This window comes from Nanorana parkeri, unplaced genomic scaffold (assembly GCF_000935625.1).
Source record: "Nanorana parkeri isolate BGI_ZX_2015 unplaced genomic scaffold, ASM93562v1 scaffold162, whole genome shotgun sequence".
NCBI classification, from domain to species: Eukaryota; Metazoa; Chordata; class Amphibia; order Anura; family Dicroglossidae; genus Nanorana; species Nanorana parkeri.
In genome coordinates, this window is record NW_017306430.1 from 937,317 (window position 1) to 960,739 (window position 23,423).

Sequence of the window (23,423 nt, forward strand, 5' to 3'; positions counted from 1 at the left end):
CTTTGTTTTTACCTTCTCCTTGCCGGGGGAGTGGGGGGGGGGGGTTTCACACCAAAAAAGGGCTTTTTTATTTTCATTCTAATTTAACAGATGATAAAATATCTACCCACTAGATAATTGGTATGTACTTCAGCCCCTTCATATATGCGTCAAGCCTTTTTTTTATTATTGTGTGCGAGAGGAAAGTGACTAAATGTGTAAGGACTGGACACGCTTAGTTGGGCTCACACAGACAGATTGGTGCATGCTATAGACATTTTAAACACGATCCTGTAGGACAATTTATTCATATCAGTTAAAAAGGTAAAAGCAAATAGAGATATCCTGTCATGTCTAAGAACTACCAAATAGTCTGAATGGTGACTGTGTATGTTGGGTGAAGAAAGGGTTGTTCAAGGGTCTAATTTGTTCCTAAACAAGAAAATTCATCCATCTTTAGACAATTTTATATTTGTTAGCCATAAGATACAGCACAACATATTCGCCCTGTGAATTTACCAAGAGGAGATATATATAAAAAAAAATAAACACAATGTGCAGAAATTACCTAGTGACCTTGTGTATTACAATCTCTTTATTGCAGACCTAACCAGTAGGTAGGATTTATTTCTTATGCCCTACTCCACAGACAGGTTAAGTCTACATTGGATAGATAAAGGCTAAATGGGACCTAGACAAAGTATTAGCTTTGCCCCCCTTTCCTAATTTTCCCTTTTATTGACATTGATAAGGATTGGGATAAGCACAGAGAAGCAGTCCTGATTGCCGTGTCCCTCATGAGCATCCCTCATCCTATCAGACACTAACTGCTTGCAAGTACATCCTCCCTTGCAAAGTGACATCAGGTGCTCAGCTTTGACCAATTGAGCAGTCTTTTCCCACACTAATAGCATCATGGCTTTCAAAAAAGCATCAACCATAATATAATTGTAGCTGCACAACATATGTAAGGGAAATGGTAGTAAATTGCAGTTCCCTTTTATTCCCCCTTCCCTGTTCAGGTAATATGTAGCCTGCACTTTCCGTCATCTACAGCTGGCTTAAACATGTATTTTGCAGTTACTGTTATCATCCATTTAAACACTTAAACAATAGATTATCACTAGTGAGGATGTATAAAGGTTTCCCATCTCAGACATTCCCTAACATATAATTTCACACAATGCACTTGTCAGAGAATGTTTTAATTACTTTTAGTAAAGCTGCTATTTATCACTGGCGATGGGCTGTAAATCATGCATTAATCCTCAGTTTAAGGACCTTAATAGCCCTGTTTAATAGTTTTAGCACACCAGAGGCACTCAACCTATGCCATTTAGTCAGACACTTTAGCAGTGAGCCAAGGCTTATAGCCACCGTTAAAATGTTTTTCCCCCAGTCCTTTATCTCGTTATTCGAGACTGTTTCTCGAATTCATACGTTCTGTGAAACGTTTGGGCTAGATGACAGATATTTTATGGACATTGTGCTTCCTGTGAGCTGTGACATAAAAGCTATGTATGTTCCTCGGATGATTTTCCCTCGCATAAAATTTAGTTAATGCCACACCTGGCACCATTAAAGAAATGTTTATTTGATTCTTAATGTATGCAGAAACATTTTACAAATGTGAGATTGTAATAAAAGGGAAAATGTAACACAGAGGGGATGCAACGTATGTAAATGTCAAATACATATTGGCAGCAGAAGAAAAGATCATTGTTTTTGTTTTTGCAAGTCCTTAAAAATAACTTTTCATTTATGAGAATCTGTGATGAATCCGTTCTCCCGGGTCACTTTAACAAAGAGTTCAAATGGTCACATTTATGAACAGCACTGCAAGAAAAAAGTTTGATAAATTATATGCTCTAGCAAGAAAATGATTTCCATTTATTGTTCATGCTGCAAAGGTCTCTGAAATTTAAAAAGACAGGCAATTATGGTTATCTTTTGAAATATAACAGTATATTCAAATTTCGGTCATTTTTCCTTAATATAGTAAAAAATAAAAACCCCAGTGGTGAATAAATACCACCAAAAGAAAGCTCTATCTGTCCCCAAAAAAGGGCATAAAATTCATTTCAGTACAGCGTTGCATGACGGAATAAATGTCAGTCAAAGTACCGCAGCGCTGAATACTGAAAAATGGCCTGGATGGGAAGGGGGTTTAACACCGCGGATGTCAACTGGTTAACAGCCTTTGAACGTGGGATGATTGTTGGCGCGAGCCATGGAGCGAGTATCAGCAAAACAGGAGAATTCATTAAATGTTCAAGAGGGGCTCATTGTTAACGTGTTTAAAGACTGGACTGTCAGCCGAAAATCTGGGTCTGAACGTGTGAATTGTGGCCGTCAGCGACTAGTCAATGTTAGGGCAGAACGGAGAGTGGCATTACTGGTACAAGACAACAGAAGGGCAACAGTGCAGTGTCAGATTCCTCGCATCACCTTTCAACATCTCGTGGAGTCACGAGGCGGCCCAACGAAATCATCTCCTGGAGTCATCTCGTGGCTCGTGATATATATACATACACACACCAACACAGGTAAGGGCAAGGGCAGATGTTTAGCCATATAGTAAACAGTGTAGTGACATGGCCAAAGATAGACTGATCATTATGGGAGATTAAGTCCCTTCGGAATGAATTCACACATAATACATTCTACTGGTAACTAATTTTGCTTACGCAAATTGTCACAGTGGTTCCTATGTTTACTTCTGAATTTCTCCTATAAAGATGTATTCTTAGCTCTACTGGAACATGATGACAGCTTTCTAAGTGTTATGCTAGGGAGCACATGGTTGAAGACTGGAGGCAGTACAGAGGGGGTTTTACCTAAATTAGGATCCATGAGGCAGATGTTTTACCCCAACATTAAATATTAGCTGGTCAGCATTCCTAGGTGTGAATGGAAATTGATCACAGCTTCCACTATCTGCAGTCATATACAATCACTTTTTGTGCCTATGTAATGGGAACATGGAAAAAGATAATCAACCTTTACCTACTGCCAACGATGCTAAAGATCCTCTAGCCTGGAACTTTACAGTCACCTTGATACACAGAGAGTATGCAACTTTAGTTAGTGCCTCAACTAAAATTATGCAATAATTTGTAAGATTGTGGCGGAAACGAAAATGAACCATAAAATATAATAACAAAATCCAGATTTTAAGAACTTTAAATATATTCAGCCAGTCCTGACTTTCACTATATGTGCTTAATAAGTCAACTTAAGTGATTGTCCAGCCAAAATGTGTTTTGGATAGAGTTGGGAAGGTTTAGAACACCTGTTGGACTTTTACTGCTCTCCAGTGCTCTAATAGAGAGATTTCCCCTCATTGTCATGGTGAAAACAGTTTTACTGGATATGAAATGAGGGGCAAACCTCCAACAGCAGCAAAAACAGAAATAAACATACATTTTTAGTAGAGTAGGAGAAGGCTAGACCTATTATCAGCTTTTATTTGTTGTATGTGTTCGTATTGCAGATTTTTCCTCACTTCCTGTCTGGTAAAATCATTGTCAGCACGACAGTAAGAGCAGGAACATCTCTCTAATGGAGAACCAGACAGCAGTAAAAACCCAACAGGGATTTGTATCTTTCCTCACATTATTCAGAACTAAAAAGTTGACTTTTTGGAAATTTACGGTAATTTCTATCCACACAAATTTAGTGAACAGTACTCCTTTTTGTGACAGGAATTTAAAGTGAAACAGAAGCCAAAACGTTTTCTTTTATTTTGGATAGAGTAAAAAAGGATTAGAACACCTGTCAGGTTTTTTTTTATTGCTGTCTGTGTCTGCATTAGGGAGATTCACCCTCTCTATTTGTCCTGGTGACTGTCATCCATGAAAGTGAAAGAAACTCTCAAATGTTGGGCTGTTATTAGAACAGGAATAGATGGGAAATCTTCCAATGGAGACACACTTTCTTTGGATGAATTTCCCCTGACTTTCTGTTGTGGCTGTCGGACAGGAAGTGAAGGGAAATCTTCCTGGCAGTGAAAGAGTACACTGGAGACCAAATCAGAACACAGCTGGAACCTTGAAGCTCCTCAGTCATGCAATATCCATTGTAATGTAGAAATAAATAAAGTGAGTGGAAGTAATAAAAACATTTCTAGATTTATTTGCAAGGTGCTGTTGTTTGTAAATCCATGAAAATGTATATTCTAAATGTATACACCATACATCTATTCTTTCTAATCATTGATAGCAATAGTAGAGTATTGTACCTAATAATTTATACAAATGGCTCTTGATGCATCCTCAGTTATTAAAACTACTAAATGAGAAGCTATTGAAATGCTATAACATTGTAACATAGTAGGTAAGTTTCAATAAAGACACAGGTCCACCTAGTTCAACATGAGTGTGTGTGTGTGTGTGTGTATGCTTGGCTCTAGTAGTTCCCATATCCTTGTATATTTAGTGAACTAAGAAACTCATCTAAAAGTTTCTTGAACTTATTAACGCTATAGCAGATACTACGGACTGTGGAAGGTAATTCCACATTTTTACTACTTGCACAGTAAAAAAAACCTTTGCGAAGTCTGAGATTAAAGCAACTCTCTTTTAACCTTCTGTTGTGTCCTCATAATTGTTTTCTTTTAATAATGTAATTTGCTGATTTGTAATTTGTTGACTATAATTAGCTATTGTAAGAGGAACAAGCTCAACTTTTATTTGCAGTGATAAACATTGCATGAGACAGGGAAACACAAGAACAATCCAAGCAGGTTTGCCCTACACTTTTATTCAGCAAGGTGGTTAAAAAAAAACACAGTCCAACACAGAATGGCTTTGTACAAGTCCACAGCACAAAACAAACAATACATCTGCTTATCCGAGCCACTAACTAAACTGGCAGTGTCTAATAGGATTCCCCCTAATAGGTTCCCCAAAACAAACAGGAAGCTTTGGTAGCTTTTAGTGTTCTGTCAGCAATTAGCATTTTTACACAGCAGCAGGCTTATACATCAGGTCTGACTAACAGATAAAACATTAGGACCTAGGAGTGGAGGCTTTTTTCCACCCAAAGCCGTGGAGGTTCCAGGACCCAGACCAGAACTTAAGATATTAGAAAAAAAAAAGCTTGTTTCTCCATAACAGATGCAAATCCTGAAGCCCCTTACCATGTGTAGGTGAGAAACCTAGGTGACACAATTGCACCATCCACAACCTTGCCAGACAGAAACTAACACTATGAACTCCTTGTATTCTTTCTATTGTATAGGTACTATGAATAATGAAAATGCAAAACATACATTTATCTATTAAAAGTTCTAAGAGTGCAGAGGGGCAAGCCATGAATGGCAATCATTTTCACATTTGTAACTCAGATAATGGTATATTAATAGATTAATTCAGAGTCAAGACAGATTGAATTTAGATCTGCCAGACTGACAGAATATCACATATAGTTGACAGGTCCTATGATTAATTTAGTGCTGGCCTCTTGAAAGCTCATGAAAAACAGATGGAAAATGAAAATTAATCTTTTGCCTTGTGGCATAGAAAGTCTGATGCCGCAGAGCATATTGACAGAACTATCTTCAGTCATGGGTAGAAATGAGTGCAATGTTTTGTTCAAGTTTCCTTCTGAATACTTGTATTATGCACTTGAAGCCAGTCATTAAAGAAATCTATTATTATTCATCCTGTCAATTAACTGGTTTCTACAATTTTTTCAGTACAGCCAGAAACAAAAGCACCCATTTGATTCTAAGCTGTATTTGAAGTGTAAAAGCGAGAGCAGTCTAAACCTCTTTGGTTCCAGTGAGAAATACCTCCCCTTTCCATTGCTTAGGATGTATACATTAGGCACACAATTTGGTAATTTGCCTACGGGTATCATTGTCCTATTTTAAACAACTGTCAATGTCAGTATGTTGTCAAGACAATAAATGAATATGGGATATATTGATAATCATGGGTACTATTTTTCCACACCTTGTATTTAAACTGGAACTGAACTCAAAAAGATTTGCTATGTTATAGGAAACATTTAGAAATGGTAATTGTGCCTAATCAATACCCTGTACATGTAAATTTTGTCCAGAATTCCTCCTGGAAAAGAGCAGTGTACTTCCAGGTATGTGAAGCATATAGCACAGCAGCTGACACTGTTTAGTGTAATCATTGGATTTACTTTAGGGGAATATTTAGCGCAGCACATTTATATATATATATATACACAGGTATGTGAGGGTGCCTAGCCTACATAATCATAGCTGCATATCTGAGGTATGAGATCTAAGGTGCTGCTCCCTCTGCTAGCCTCATGAGATTTGGTGATGTCACTGCTCACTGTTTTCCTTGCTTGAGGTTCTGACAGTAAATAAACCCCTGCCTCTACTAATGAGGCGTTATCCGTACAGGGAAAGCACAAGGCATAGTAAGACAGTAATGCCAGAAAGATCCGCTGTAGGGAGATCATAGTCAAAGCTGAGTCCCTTTGGCCTTTGCTTGCCCTTTTTGGGCACAGCTTTCAGAGTTCAGTTCCTCTTTAAGATTGCATCATGGATATCAGAAAGAAACATGACAAATGTCTAGCAGGTGTAGATGTTATAAGAACAAAAGGAATAAATGTGAGGGAAAAAAGTGTGTATACTGACAAATCTGATTTGTGGCATTGTATAATTGATATGATTATACTGTATGTTCTGTATTTCATTATATTAAACAGATATCATTGCATTTTTTGTTAATGAATGCAACAAGATCTGCTAAATTATACGTAGCCCAAAACTGTAAATAATAGCATTCTATAGAAAATGTCCAATTTTGGCTGAAAACAATATTCTCTTGATAAAGTGAATAAATGATCCATACTTACATTAATGCAGCATTCCAATATTTGCCAAATAGACCATGATGCACTTTTTAAGTATTTCATAATATTCTTAATACAGCAGTGCTCTTTGTTAATTTCCTGTGATCATTCAATTTACTGCAGAAAGCTGTGTACTATAAGCTAGGGATGTTCAGATACCGATGCTGATACTTGGCATTTTCATGAGAACTACCAGTGTGGCAGCTGTTGCAGCTGGGACCTGGCTCTGGCACTCCACCACTGTCCTGAAATCATTAGTCTGTATTGTTTTAGAAAAACTGTCACATGACACTAAACAAAAATGTATCAGTACTTGGATCTGTGAGTACTTGAAAAAATGGTATCGGCGTATCCCTTTTATATATTTATAAAAATAAAATCATACATTAAAACAGAGGTGTACAAATCCCAGGAGCTCCGTGTGCTCCTTACAAATGACAGCTGCCTCCTAATTTTTGCATTTTTCTCTATTCTAGTCTTGGAGCTGGAAAAGTATTCGTACATGTACTTGTACCGAGTATGGTACTTGGTATCTGAACATCCCTACTGCAAGCTATGCTAGCATTCATAGAGAACTAGTGCTTTACTGGGGAGATTGCAAAGCATGTATTAAAGAGATAATCTACTCAAAAGTCATATTTTAGCTATATGTGGAGCCTGCTGAGCTGAGTCGTTCTCTGCTTTCTAATATCTTTGAATGCTCCAGCAGTGATATATCTTTGACATAATTTCTGACTACACACCAGTTTTTGGTGTTCTTGCCTACCTTTGTATGCTCAGTTTCTCCTGTTGCAATCAAATTTTTCAGTTTCTCCTGTTGTAATAATTTCTTATTTTTCACATGCTAACTTTAAATATTATAATGATATTATATCATTATAATTGATCCTTATGTCTGCATGTGGCACTTTCCTTACCCTAGTGTACTGTGCCAGTTTGCCACAGAATGTTCTCTATTTTCAGAATGGGGGTACATGCTGGGTGTACCTCAGTCTCTGCTACTTAGTTTCATAAGTACACCTTGACGGTATGCCTGTGCAAGTGGCATCTAGGTCTTGGTATATTGTGTTCAAACACTTTTTTTTCTGCTTGGTGCTTTCCAGACCTTATGTCTACATCAGCTAACCACAGGGTACTCTCCTATTGAGTAACAATGTATATTTGTCTCTGCCTGGACTCTGAATATGCAGTATTTTCTGGACAAATACGACCTTGTGAATGACTGCCATCCTCCTCCTACTGTTGAACATTGTATCCTGCATATGGCACCCTCTATACTGTTTTTATTCTGTAAGCCTTAGAGTGCGCTCTACTATAGTGATACTATCTTGCTATACCAAGCCTCTCATTAATCACTGGTTATATATGTCTCGGTTTATCTGCTGCCTTCGGGGCAATATTATCCAAGTACTGTACTTCTGCATTTTGATGATTTTCCTGCGTCTGTATGTAACAGAGGGTTTCCACCATTCAGCCAGTTAAATGTTTTTATTTTTTCTTAATTGTTTATCATTTGGATGCCATATTTTCATTAAAGTGACATTAAACCCTCAGATTTTTTAACATAAAACAATACTGTAATGTGTGCCTTACTGTAATCCATGGTAGTTTCCCTTCTCTTTGCTGCTCTTCCTTTTAAATCCGTATTTCTTCTCATGCTGGACAGAACTTCTGTTTTGCAGCAGGCTGCCTTGTCTCTGAAATGGATACATGGTGTCTGTGTGCAGGTTCACAACCTGAGCCAGCACTACAGGAAGAGGCACTGAGCTGCAAAGGGAAGTTCTCCCTCAGCATGAGAAGAGATAAGGATTTAAAAGGAAGAGCAGCAAAGAGAAGGGAAACTACCATGGATTACAGTAAGGCACACATTACAGTATTGGTTTATGTAAAAAAATCTGAGGGTTTAATGTCACTTTAACATTTGTCTTCATTCTCTTTGGGACAACATTCAGCCCATAGTTTTGATGTCATTTGCTAGCAAAGAGTGAAGCACGCCTCCACCTTCCTGTTTTTTCATCCCGCCTCTGCAGCTTAGGAAAACTCTCCTGCTGTTGCACTGCTATGAACTACTTCAGCCAACTTCACCCCTTGACAAAAACTGTTGTCTCAGTTTGTGAGTAGGCTGAACCCTTTTGCCTTTGGGTAACACTATTTTCAAGAAAGGATATCGTGTTATTTAGAAGACGCTCTTAGGACACCTTCACTATTGCAGGTCACCTCACTCCCTGTTTCCCTGCTTCTACGGAGCATGCCTCTGAGGTGTTCCCACAGGGACCTGCATTCTAAATCATGGGACCCCTATTACTTTAATTTTTTTCTTATCTCTGGCAACTTTATCCTCTTTACCTGAGCATGCAATTCCATCTGGATCATCCAGGCCTCTTATCTGTGTCTGACTTCCAGTCAGTCTGTATTAATCTATTGGATAGATCTGCCCTCAGGCTATTTAAATGTTCCCCTGTTACCTCTACAGTAGCTTGTGTTTTTGGTCCAACTGCCCTTAGAACTAAGATTCTATCAGTGATCTCTGTTGTTATCTCTGAGCCTTCACAGCCTTCCCCTGTAGACTCTATGTTTAACCGTGTCATTGATGATCCTGATGTCCACTCTAATTGACTCAGTACATTCTGCTCTGAATAAGGTCTCTCTTCCTGGTAAATCTAACTTTAGGTCTGCTTCTAATGAAAGGTCCTTTCCAGTACTTTTCTTTCTGAAAAAAAACTTCCTATGTGATGACTGAAAACATTCTAGGCCTTCTTGGCTTTCCAAGAAACATTTACGCTTATTATTTTGAAAATATTTATAATAAAACCCTTCCAGACATACCAAAAAAGGAATTATCATTCTAAAAGGCATTACTTTGGATAAAATTACTTTTGGATAAGTGATTTGTGTTTCAGAGGTAAGTTTAGTTCTATATTTCTTGCAGTTAAGTGCACTCTCTGTATCATTTACTGGGGATAGCAGCACATGCTTTCTGCAATCATAGAGCCATTTGGACAGCCTGGTAGTTGCATGCAGACCACGACCATATGTGGTATATAATATGGCATATGGACAAAGTGAGAATTATTCTTCCGGCCTTTGAGATTAATCGCTCATTATGACAAGCTTATGTTTCACACTCTTAGAATTGTCAGCCACAGCTATGTGATTTTTCAACACAACAAAACACAGTAAGAAGCCCAGCAGTATTGGGGTTCAAGGAAAAAAATGTATATTGGAGAAATGGGATATTATAAAGCCAGCCATAAAATAAATAGTAGCCGTTCTCTTTTATACTGAACTAGTATGCATCTTTACAGGAACTTTATCCAGAAATATGAGTAACATTTGTCTTGTTTAACCACTGCTTTAATGATTATGTATTTTTTGCAAATTCTGGTGAATGAACAGTTTATAGATGTATACCATCCATATTAAGGGCCAATATTTGTAAATGTTGCATCTAATTTGAGATTTACTTAGTATAGTAATACTATGTAAGGTATTACTTCTGGAGTACATGTGTCAGAAGTGTTTGTTATTGTACACTGGGATTTTCTAGCATGGTCGGAAAAGCTAACAGTCTTTTCACTGTATTTGCACTTATCAGTACACTAAGAGTCAGAGAAACTGTCCTTACATGGCTGGAATTTTACTATGTATGTGTCATTTTTGACAATCCTTCATGAAAGGTGAGAAAGCAATTGAATACTATTGGGACTTCATTATTTTGGTAGGAAGTTCTTACAAGTTTTAAATGGGGCTGTGCTCCAAGACTACAGGGGGTGAGTTTAACCCCCATTCCAGCATTGGCCAGTGCAGGAGAAGATTTCAGACCTGAGGATGTTAACACCGGAGGAGGCTGCTGATGTAAGTATGTAGCTGGGTGCGGGGTTCTAGTTTGGGTCAGGTTAGTGGATTAAGGAGACTTTTTATATATTTTTAAAGATAAGCTCAAATTTAAAAAAAGTTTTACGTTTTATAAATTTGAGCTTATCTTTAAAGTGAAACCTGTACAGGGAGAATTACAGCTTCTGTCATTGCTGAATGCCTTCTAATATTATTAGCAGTCTGGTCTGTTGGTTTTAACTAGGCTAGACTAGTTGCCTCCAAAAGCTCAGTGTTGCAGCCAGGTAAGCATTAATGGAGAACCTAGGCATTCTATTTAGGCTGAAGTAGGGGGAGGGGCAGAGACAAGTAACTACCTAATGGGAGACTTGACTGGTATGTAGATAATCCAAGTCAATATTAGACCTGGGCAACAAGCAGCTGCATGAGACCAGTTTTGTGGTCTCAAGATCCCCATCCAGCTGCTTGTTCTGCACCTTTATTTCTAGTCATGTTGCATGTTAATGCTGGTGTTTGTATGAGGAGGAATATGGAACAAAACAGTTAAAAGCTTGCAGTAAAGATGGTATTGAGAATTTACTGTTGCATGTAAACCTGCTGAATTGATTTTTCCTAATGAGTCTAGCTTTTATCTGTGCTGTTTTTAAATTACTCAACCAAGAAAGAAAGCAAAGCATAGCAGCATTGAACTGTTGCCTTGATGCAGTTTAGGCAGTGCTTTTATGAGTTGATGTGATATTCATTACATGCCGCTTAATATAGTATAAAATTCAGTGACCTAAAAAGATAATGTTTTAATACCTTTGTAACAGTTGTGGCCATGAAGTACCTCTATGTTATTATTAGTTCATTTTAACTAGTTTTTATTCTACCTTTGGGGTGAGTTTTTTACATTGCTTTGTAGTTGCCAGTGCCCACCCCATAGATAGTCTTAGTACCAGAACTTGGAATAGATGGAGATGCTCTGCTGTCCCCTGACAATCATATTATCATGGGGTCTGAAGCAGAAGAACAGTAGTATTCAGCAGCATGTAGTCACAAACTGGGCATTATTGCCCCTCTGGTCCTGCTCACTACCCATGTGTCTTCTCCACCTCTACCCAGTTGTTTTTTTTATACATTTTTTTATTGCAGTACTGCTAGGAATAATTAAACGTCCCTTTGCAAATATGCAACATATTCAGTGCATTGATAAATGACATGCATACATATATACTGTGCTAGATATGAAAATGTATGAGCATGAAGGTGAAATGTTCTTATATAAATAGTTATGTCATGATTTTGGACTGTTAGTGCAGGGAACAGTCTCTGCATGTCTTTAGGCAGATGAAGGGAAAAAATGCATCATCTAACAGCTTGCTGTCACTGTGGGAAGCAAGTCGTGTGTGTCTGAACTACTTACTGAATGAAAGTACCGAAAGGTATCCAACACTGATTTGTGTCATACCTGGGGCCTATGGGAATACACATATACCATCAAACTGTCCCTATTTTGTCCTGAAATTCTCAATTTTCAGACCTTCATAGGCCTTCAAGGTAGAAATGGTTATAGAATGGGCAGGTATAAGGTCAGACCTGCCTGGGGCTTCAATGTCTAATTCATCCTCATATATTACCGATGGCTAAAGAAGAGAACATAACATCCCGTTCTTACACTGTATGGGAGTGTAAAGAGCCCTTATGATAAGCAGAGTATGGTAATTAAAAGCAAACAGACAGGTTTTAGTGAACTGTAGTCAGATCACCTAAGGTAGACTTTCTGCTTGCTAAACATATGTATATCTCCTCTCACACTATTGCTTATTTTTAGATCTGAAAAGGGTGTTACAGACAAACACTGTATTTTCCTTTAGTAGGTGTAATAGTGTGCATTACTAGCTGCAAGGTTGCCCTTACTGCTTCATGTGGTAAAGCATTCCATGATAAACATGTGCTTTGGCCATGCAGGCAAAACAAACAGGTATACATTAATGCCCTCATCGCCAACAGCAATTACTCTCACCCTTCCTTTGCTCCCCCACCCTTTCTATGAATCTTAAGAGGTTATAGGTATGGAGTAGCATGTTACCCACTCCCTTTCATTTAACAATGTTGGTGCTTGGCAATTGGATAGAGCTGTTACATATGAGTGGGGAGAAAGTGCATAGCCCTGTGTAAGCTCCAACTAGAGTGACTGAGACCTTCCTTTATAGCTGGCAGACTAAATGGAACGGCTGGGGAGCGAAGGAAAGAAAGTTTTTGCTGCTGCAGAGGGAGAATTAAAAGGAGCCTGTTACTTCGCCATGCATGGGCAAAGCACCGTTTTGCTTTAACCTCACTATAAAGAACCCTTTCCTAAACCAGTAGTCAGAACTCGTTTCTTTTATATGCAGCCAATGTCTCCTTTGTACAGCCTTGGGACAAAAGGCTTATTTGCCAAACCTTTATACTGATATTTGATATAATAAAAACATAATGTATTATGTTACCAATAAGATTTTTTTTTCCATGTTCCATCCCTTTTATTAGCTTATGTTATATTAGCTTATGTTATATGAATTGTATGCCTATGTGCTTACATATACAGTAGTTCCTTTAAGATCCCTTTCACACAGGCGGCTCCGACTTTCAGGTAGATTTGATCAGGAGCCAAAGCCAGATCTAAACGGGTATGCGTCCGTTTACATCCGATTCCCCCAACACCGGCTAGGTCCAGAAAACCGGATGCAACAGAGTTCCATTTTGGCAGACCTGATCCTGACAGAACTGGGGTAATCTAATGTTACCGGACACATGTCCGTTTGTATGTGATTCCCTATAGTCCTAACATGTGTCTGGGAAGTTCAGTTTTTTTGGAGGAAGAAACTGGATAGACACGGATGGATGACATCCATTCTGAACTGCTCCAATCAGCAGGGGCATTGGAACTGACAGGTGACTGTGTGAAAGCGGCCTAAGATGGAATATAAACTCATCATCCCTTTTGGGAGAATTTACAACAAACCTTTATATGTTCTGATATACCTAATACAGAAGTAGGGGCATTGAACTTTTAAATGCTTATTCTACCAAAGTATTAAGATATGAGTTACAAGCTACTAACACCAAGGATGTTTTTGTTACAGGATCTCTTTGTCAGGTGCTGATGTAAAGATTATTATTTATGCACGTATACTCTCACACAAGCATGAATTATGTTGTCTGTTAGCAGTAAATAAAATTATGCCTTGCAATTTCTACTTTCATGAACTGTTGCTATGAACACCTCTACTCGCTTCTGTATCTTAGCAGTTCTGCTCCGATATAATATTTCAGTAAGTCAGCTCTGTTTACAGAGCAGGAACAAATACATTTTTATTAAAAATATGAGTTGCATGTTATTCAGTCTTTCAGTATATGCTTTCATAACCTTCCCTGTTAAAGATGCAGTTTACTGGAGTCTATATGCCAGCGAGTATGATAAATGGCCTTAATATAATACATTCGCTTGTATAAATAAGGTAATCTATTCTGTATACACATCCATTGTTAACAAAGAGCTGTCAAAAGGGTAAGGTTAATTTCTCCCACTAGTCTGCTTTTCATTTCTGACCTTCTTCACCACAGTTGACAGATGTTATTGCCACAAATGTTCAGTAGATGGCATCCTTTTCCTTTGAATGAGTCACTTCTTCAAATCTTGACGTCCAAAACCCTCAGTGATCTTTAGAACTACTTTAAATTAGGAACAATTCAAACGGATTTTAAACATTTGGTATTTTTAGTAATATACTGTCTTGCAATAAGAATGTTAAATACGTGCTATCTTTATGCTAGCGTCTGCATTTTTTTCCTGAGATGATAGAGCAAAGGGACCATTAGTAGATATATGGCAAAGTCTATTATAAAGTTTAAAAAAAAGATGAAAACAATTATAAATTCAAAAAAATGAAAAGCAATATATCTATATATAGATATATCTATATATAGATAACGTGCAATGGGAAAAAAAAATAATTGGCTGTGGTAAACTACACTCCTACTTCTTGTTCTTATTTCCTTAATATGCTTTCTTTCTTAGAGATTGTTACTTGAACATGTATTATCTAATTTGTTATTTTAGGGTTCATTGCTGCTGACATTAAAGGGACAGGATCATGGACTCAACTGTACCTAATTACAGATTATCATGAAAATGGCTCCTTATACGATTACCTGAAATCAACCACTCTTGACACCAAGGCAATGCTGAAGTTGGCGTACTCTGCAGTCAGTGGACTGTGCCACCTGCATACCGAAATATTTGGAACAAAGGGGAAACCAGCCATAGCCCACAGGGACCTTAAAAGCAAAAACATATTGGTGAAGAAAAATGGAACGTGTTGTATTGCAGACCTGGGATTGGCAGTAAAATTCATTAGGTTAGTAATGTAAGATAATTAGGTTAGTACATAATATGTTATTTGCTAGTTCAGTGAAGCAGAACCAATGTCTTTGAACTCTCTCTTTCTGTCTTCTCTGTGTCCCCCTCCTTTTCTCTCCTCTCCGAGTCAATGAAATGATCTTTCTTCCTGAATTTGTCACTGAAAATTTATAGCAAAGTGTTGGAAAGAACAGCATAATTTGTACACCGTTGTGAACATTTGTAAAATATTTAATTACCCTGATGACTAAAAAGTCAAGTGTATTTGAATGCCTAAGTAGAAATTGAGTTACAAAGCTAACTGAACACACAACATCGCACTGGTAGAGCAGCAGAATTAACGCCATGGTAAATGAAATGCCATAAAGTGAATGTCTATGGCAATTACCTAACATATGTGCTATAATTTATTCATGAAGCATGCCTTGATTCTTAAGGAGATATGTAACTGACACTGCTAAAGAAATCAATGTAAAAAGGGCCAGTACATATTGTCCATATTTAGAAATCAATAGCATGCCATTAATCACTCTCTCCTCTGTTATGATACATACAAAAATACATATATACATAGACTCTCACTCTTTCTTTCCATCTTTCTTCGTACACACATATATACAAAATGTTTGGAATGGAGAAGGATGAGAGAGACAGGGGTATCAAAAATATTTATCTTTACTTGAGCTTCCCCCAACCCATGACTCTAAAAATCTTGCATTTACCTTTTATTTTTCCCGTTGATATCTCTCTGTCCAAAATAGAGTCTATCTTGCTTGTGTACCAGAGGACAATATGGGCGTATGACCTGGCTGTCTTTCTGAGAGTGGGACTGCAAGGCTCCGTACATGCACTATTTGTTTCTGCTTGTGACCTTTAAGTGACTTTTCTGAAGTCATGGGCCAATTTAGAATTGTCAGCATCATCTTGATGCATATAGGTATAATGAGGTACATTCTATATGTACAGGTATATTATGGTTGCCTTCTGGTGCTTTCAGTAACTGTGTATCTTTATTTTTTTACTATTAGATATGCTCTTAGATCACTTAAAGTATACCCAAAAACAAAATACTTCAGCTTACCAAATTCTTAACTGTTTTCTTTAATTTCCATCTCTGGACAGTAACTCATCTTCTTTCTCCACTCTGTGGAGCCAACTCTTGGACAACAGTATTTTCAACCTGTGGTAGAGTTCGATAGACTAGCAGATTCAGATGGAGATGACTAACACGTTATAGCTGAACTCAAGCTAAAAATTGGGATACAGATTTTACATAAATTAATAAAAGCTGACCATTGTAAGCACCCCTGTCACAGTGAAATGGTTTATCTCAACCCTCTAACTTCCACTTTTGCTGGACAGCTTGGGCTGTTAACCCCTTGCTGTACGCCCATCGTAAAAATACGGGCGGGCGGCAGATGCTTCCCGGCGGATGGACCTACCTGTGCATGATTTTTTTCTGCTCGCTCACGAGCACAATCCCGCCGGGAAGGTAAACAGTTGTTACCAGCGGTTACATACAAGTGTTCAGCTGGCCGATCTCTTGTTTGACCCTGTATGTATGACCCTGCAGTGTGCACCCGCCTCCCCCCTGTTGCCGCTGCCGTTTATCCCAGGCACCGCTGCCCCCCGGCAGTGTCCAGGACCAAGAACACCGGCACAGCGGCTACTAGTATAGAGAAGGAGAGAACAGCATTTCCCCCACTGCTGATCTCTCCTCCTCCTCCTCTCTCTAAAGACGGAAGCAATGTCTATTACTTCACTTCTGCCTGTAGCTGTCATTTCTCTGGCTGCTAGCCAGAGAAGAAGCTGATGAGGCAGATCTCTGCTTCATCAGCTTCTTTGGGTGTCCCAAGGTGACATTAAGGGCCTTGGGGACACCTGATGTCTCCATACAGAGGACCTGTCATTGTTTTTTGGCTAACACATAGGGAGGCTATAGGGTAATACAAATATTTTATAACATAATGTAGGGAAAACAGGTTTTTTTTTCACAATTTTCGGTTCTTTTTTCATTATATAGTAAACAGTAAAGACCCCAGTGGTGATTAAATACCACCAAAAGAAAGCTCCATGTTTCCCTAAATATTTTTAAAACATTAGCTACAGTACAGCGTTGCATGACTGAATAAATGTCAAAGTACCGCAATGCTGAATACTGAAAAATGACCTGGGCAGGAAGGGGGTTTAGCCCCCCCGGGCAGCAAGTGGCTGGATCACCATGTGAAAATAAAGGAAAAAGAAAAACTAAAAAAGAAAAAAAATGCAGCCGCCATATTTAAGGATTGGTAAGCTGCAATATATAAAAATGTTTTGCTTTTCAGTTGAGATACACTTTCAGTTTTCAATTAATTGTTCTGTTAACAGTTAATTGGTTAAGCTGCGGAAAGCTTAGAAGAGTTGCAAGTTGAACAGTGCAGAGTAATAGGACTGTGTGTATATGTGTGCATGTGTTTTGGTCCTTTTTGCACTTTGGATGGGAAATTCTACAATGCCTGTGTTTTGAGTTGCAAGATCATATATGAAAATAAAGGGGTAATGGGAGTTTTTGCAATGTCTTGATTTTCTGATGGCAGGAACATATTTGAAAATAGATTTACCAATAAAGCACCATTTCAGTTCTTCATGGTGCAATGATAAGAACTCAGTAACTGAGAAAACGTATAAATGGGAGGGAATCATTCCGCCTTGTGTGTCCCACAGCTCTGGCTTATCCCTTCCACCCCCATCTCCCTTGCAGATTAAATAAACACACTACCTTTTAATGAACTGTCATAACAGTGCTAAAACCTATATGGCCTTTGCTCTCTCTAGGCAGAAAGCAACGAGCGATAATTTCCCAATTATTTTGCTGCTCTGGGAATCTGACCTAATTTTTTGTTTAACTCCTTCATTAAAGATTAATTGTATTATTCTGCATTGCACACAGCAACACTCCCTTCAAAATTGTAATTCCCAGAGAAAATTGCTTATAAAATAGATTTCTTTTCATTTAGGAACACAAACACTAATATATACGTTTTCTTCTCTGAGTCATTCCATCCCATTAAAATCTAATTTCATGAAATAGGTATTAGAAGGCATAGTACATTTTAAACAGCTTTGACATTAGAAAGGCTTCCATTAAAAAGACAATAGAACCGAATCACTTGTGTTTTATTTACTCAATCCAGTTGTGACTATAATAACTTCAGTAGATATCATAAGTGGTCCAATGCACATAGAAAAGACTGATGCAAAGAATATCAATACCGAGACATAACAAAAAATGCTCTTTGTTTTAGATCAAAGTACAGTTTATAGTTCAGGAAAAGACATTTTTTTCCCCTATGTTCTCTAAAGATTTGATTGTTACAGCTGTCGTTGGAGTTTAGTCAAATGCTAATGAAATGTCAGAAATGAAACTGCCACCCCACTGAGTTCTATGTCTAATTGTGGTTGCGCATTTGAATACTTAAATCTAGCCTGGGGAAAGTATGTCCCTCCACTGTGTTCCTGGTTCACGCTGAAAAAACCTATTGTTATTCACATTGGTGCACTAGCCAGGCAAAATATGGCAATGGTTTTTGACAGAGTGATTGATTGCTGTTTTCATTTAATGTGCAGCTCCACCTCCCCCCAGTGCAACTTAAACATCCTGTATGAATATATTAAACATAACATAATAGAGTTTAGATTTGGATGGAACTGCAGTCTTATCCAGGATACTGCACTAGTCAAGCATGTAGTATATACACTTTAATAAATATCGAACAGTCTTAAAAGTAAAATAAACTACTTGTATTTTTCCCCATATGCCATTTGTATAAATAATTAATATGACTCTGTTGTTCAAAGAGATGAGCTTGGGGTATGCATGTGTTTTCTATTTGCAATGTAAGCAAAAACAAGAACATAGCATTAGTACTCCGTTCACACTGCTCGATTATCGTACGAAAAACCGATCGCATACGATTATCGTACGATAATCGTGCAGTGTATGGGCATCTTAAACCTGGCCCTAACACATACCTTGACTCTTAAAATGAATTTAGAACACCAAACCCAAAAACATATCCTAGTATTTAACCCCCTAATACCAAGATTAAAGTGTATCTTTAATCTTTGAGGGTAAGTGTAACGCCCCAAAAATGTAATCTATTCAGCTTACCAGTCTGTAGTTGTGGTGGCTGCATTAGTTTTCTTTTTTTTCAAGCTTAGTAAATTTTCTGACAGTACAGAAAAATACCCATTGATCCCAAAAGAAATCCATCATCCTTGTAACTAAGATTGCAATGAACTGAAATGATCAGCTTTCCAAGCTATTCTTCCACGCTAGTTATTTCTCCTCTTCCTTCTTTACACCAAGGTTTAGGTTCTTAACTTGATAGATTTTCTTTATCTTGCTCTTTGGGCACTAATCTTTTCTATGAGGTTGCAACATAAGCTGTATATGGTAGCATTTTTTCTCACCATATCCTTGCACATGTTGAATGTATGTACATTGTACACAGTCTAATATACCACTTTATATGATAGTATACAGTATGTACCTATTATTATTGTCTATGTATAACAGGTTTGTCCTGTGTATGGCTGGGTGATTACTGTTGGCATGGCATTACACCTGAATCAGGCAAACAAAGAACTGGCAGGTTCTCTTTAAAAGTTCTTAAGAATAAAAATAGACTTGGAACACTGAGACCGCTTCTCTGTTAAATGTCTCTTGACCTATTTACAACAACGTGCACATTTTCACATAGAAATCTTCCACATAGTAATAATTGGTGTCATTCTTTTCACTCGCTATGCAACTTTACAGTAACTTTGTTTACTACTGTTATCATTTTCACAATAAACTATAAATGTGTATACTTTACTGAGTTTTAAGGCAGGTTGGGCTCATAGATTTTCTTGGATCATTTTGCAGGAAGATTCTCTGCCCCCTGCCCCCACCAAACACAGGAGGTGGTAGCTGGTTAGGCATGCCCTGTATAGTGATAGTGCAGTTTATCATTCATAATTAATTATTTGTGTCTCATATGCCCATGGATTAACAGAAGACAGTACCATAAATACATTCAGTACTAAACTTGATGCCCAATTGGTGAACCTTGTAGCTGTCCATCCTGTATTTGTACTCATAGCACTTCACCCCCATTTGTAACTTGACTGTTACTTTTCATGTTCCTATATTTAGAGAGTCATTGTTATTCTATTTATGCATTCCCTGTTGTCCAATACAGAACCAGCCCAAGAATTGTTCACTTAAATGATCTCTATATATTTGCAAATGTTTACAGACAAAAGAAACAAGAGCAAATGTTAGACTTCCACTGCTTGTAGTTATGTTTACTTAACTTCTTTTTATTTTTTTCACAGTGATACAAATGAAGTAGACATACCACCAAATACCAGAGTGGGTACAAAGCGCTATATGCCTCCTGAGGTTCTTGATGAGAGCTTAAACAGGAATCACTTCCAGTCGTACATAATGGCGGACATGTACAGCTTTGGACTTATCCTCTGGGAGGTGGCCCGGCGGTGTATATCAGGAGGTAAGAAAATAAACATAATTATTTTATTACAATCCTAGTCAGATGCAGTAGACATTCAGTTTCAGGAACATTTGTGATAAATCTAAAGTTGTAAAACCATATCTAATGTTTAAATCTATGGAAAAACGTCTTCAAGCATTCCACAAGATAAATCAGAAAAATGTATTTTTTCTCATGATTGAATGTTGTTATCACAGTTTGTTTTTCCTGTGTGAATAAAAACAGACAGGTGTAAAAGAAAATAGAATGTGATTATGTATTTGTACTTCAGGTATATTAGAAGAATACCAGCTGCCCTATCATGACGTGGTACCAACCGACCCTTCTTATGAAGACATGAGGGAAATTGTGTGTATCCGTAGGTTACGACCCTCATTTCCGAACAGATGGAGCAGTGATGAGGTACAGAATGCGGAACATGTAATGATGCTGCCTTTGTGTGGTTTGCTAAATTCTTAAGGAAAATCGGAAATCCTTGAACATGTCCTTACAGATATATTTGTTTTTCTGTCATCAATGGGACCCTGAAAGTAACTAATAAATGACAGTACCTAGCTTAATTTCTTTTCTAATGAAATTCTGATTTTATTATGTGTTAAAAGAAATCAAACACGTGTGGGAATGTAATTAAATGTTATGGTAAGTCCTTACAGAGACTAAAACATACAGGTCACTGGATTTGATTGATAGCCGCAGGCTGAGGGGCAATGCCTCAGGAGTACGTGCCCAAATTTTAAAATGTAATCAGAATTCACAGAAATGGAACGTTTCCTTCTTTTCCTCAAGACACCCACTTTATAGGTGGAACTTTAAAAGTCTAAAATAGTTTTTCTAGGGTGGGCTAGGGTTAGGACCTCTGTCAGGATTTATTGCCCTTTATATCCTGATATGGAAAATTGTTCCTCACTTTCTGTGCTGGGGATGCAAAAGGAAGTGCTAGAAACTCTGCCCAATCTCAATGGAAATCTAATCTTTAGCAATTGCCATCAGAACAAATGTTCCCATTGGAAGTTGTTCCATCTTGTTGTGACAACTGTACAACTTGAGGACACAAAGATTTAAAAAAAAAGACTGGCAGCGGTTCTAACCCCTTTCTTAATCAAAATGTGGGAACAAATTGGTGGGAGTTCTTCTTTTAAAACAAGAATCTTTGGTGAGAGTTTTAGTTAATAAAATGAAGTAGGGATCGACCGATATAGATTTTTCAGTACCAATACCATTTATTGACCACCCTTCAGGCTGATAACCAATATTAGGTACCGATATTCTGTTTACATCCAGCTGCACAGGCAGCTGAATGTAAACAGCAGGCAGTCAACTGTCATCGTTCAACACATCACACATCATTTCTAACTTATTTGCCAGCTGTAACTGTATGGTTGGTGGTTTTCATTAAAATTGCAATATTCCGAGTTGCGTACATTTGATATACGACATGTAAACCTTGTAGGTGAACGCACAAGTTATGCTATTCTGACTTACATTAAAATTGTTTTTCCCACAGTGCCTAAGACAGATGGGAAAGCTGATGACAGAGTGTTGGGCCCACAACCCCGCCTCACGCCTTACAGCTTTGCGAGTAAAGAAGACACTAGCCAAAATGTCAGAGTCTCAAGACATCAAGCTTTGATTTGACAGAAATCTGAAGTAGAGAAAGCCCGTGGAAGTGGACTTATTTTTGTGACTGAAAATCCTAAAGAGAAATCAAATTTCTACACATTGGACATCTGTGTTACCATGAGTACAAGCGTCTAGACTGTTGAATCACCAGTGACAATCTGGACAAGATTCCACAGACTCCATTACTCAGACTGGTGTACACAGGAAACAAGGCTTCAATGACTAGATGAAAAAATAAGCATGTTGCTTTCTGTGAAAGCAAATCAATTTTTAATGTTTGAAACTAAAAAAAAATCTTTAAAATTCTGGTAATAAAAAATAAAATAAATGTAAGTATGACGTATTGTCTTCGAAACATTAGAGTAGATGTTGCAGGAGAAGTCATGTTTGGAATCTTTATCAGAGGACATTTTACTGTGTTCTGTATATTTCCACAGAGGAGACAAGTGTGAGTGTTCACTATAGTAACCAGAAAGAATGCTTCATTTTTAAGCCTACATCTTAAATCTCATTATTGACTTAGGCTTTAGGCTTTCACTCCATTCATTATTAGTACTTAAAGAGTCACCAGAGCAAACAGTATATTTTATTTGTAACTAGAATAGTGCTTTATTTATACTAATGCTCCCTCTGGGAAACAAGTTTATAAACTCTGGAAGCTGTCCATAAAAAAGGCAAGCCAAGGGCAAATGGGTAGTCATCTGTATTAACCTGTGGTCTCCCTGCCGCACCTTGTCACTGTGTTTCTGGGACAGCTAGGCAGGGCTGTGCTTTCTCATGTTAGAGAACACTCGCTCCTCCGCCCCCCTCCATGACTGGCCATCTGATCAAGAGTGGTTCACTAAGCACAGATCCACAAACTGAAGGAAGCAGAAGCAGGTTCATGCATGCAGTGCAGATTCTTCTCCAGCAAACAGCACACTAGTTGCATCATCATTCTCACTCCAAATCATGTAAGGCTTGCAGTCATAGGCAGCAGTGCCTTAGATAAACTCACACTAAAGATATGCAACTATGAGTCTGTAGGCACTTACCAGGAAGTGCAATGATATATATTTTCATAGTAATTAAGACAAAAGGTAAATGTTTGGGTACTACTTGGGCACAATTAAAATTTCTAGATCTTCCCTGTGACATAGCAAATCTTCTTTTGAGTTCAGGTCTACTTGAACTCAATGCAAATGATTGTCTAGTGGAAAAACTAGAATTCAACAGTACTGGGCATGTCA

The 23,423-nt window shown here is 37.9% G+C and overlaps 1 protein-coding gene across 1 annotated transcript in view; it reads left to right on the plus strand.

Annotated features, from left to right (window-relative positions):
* Positions 1–22,523, plus strand: part of BMPR1B (bone morphogenetic protein receptor type 1B) — a 100,543-nt gene extending 78,020 nt beyond the window's left edge. The window contains exons 8-11 of the mRNA XM_018554496.1: positions 14,738–15,035; positions 20,399–20,574; positions 20,846–20,976; positions 22,079–22,523. Coding sequence (XP_018409998.1) covers positions 14,738–15,035; positions 20,399–20,574; positions 20,846–20,976; positions 22,079–22,204 — 731 coding nt within the window. The 3' untranslated portion in view covers positions 22,205–22,523. The remainder of the gene's footprint in view (positions 1–14,737; positions 15,036–20,398; positions 20,575–20,845; positions 20,977–22,078) is intronic.
* Positions 22,524–23,423: the final 900 nt, after the last annotated feature.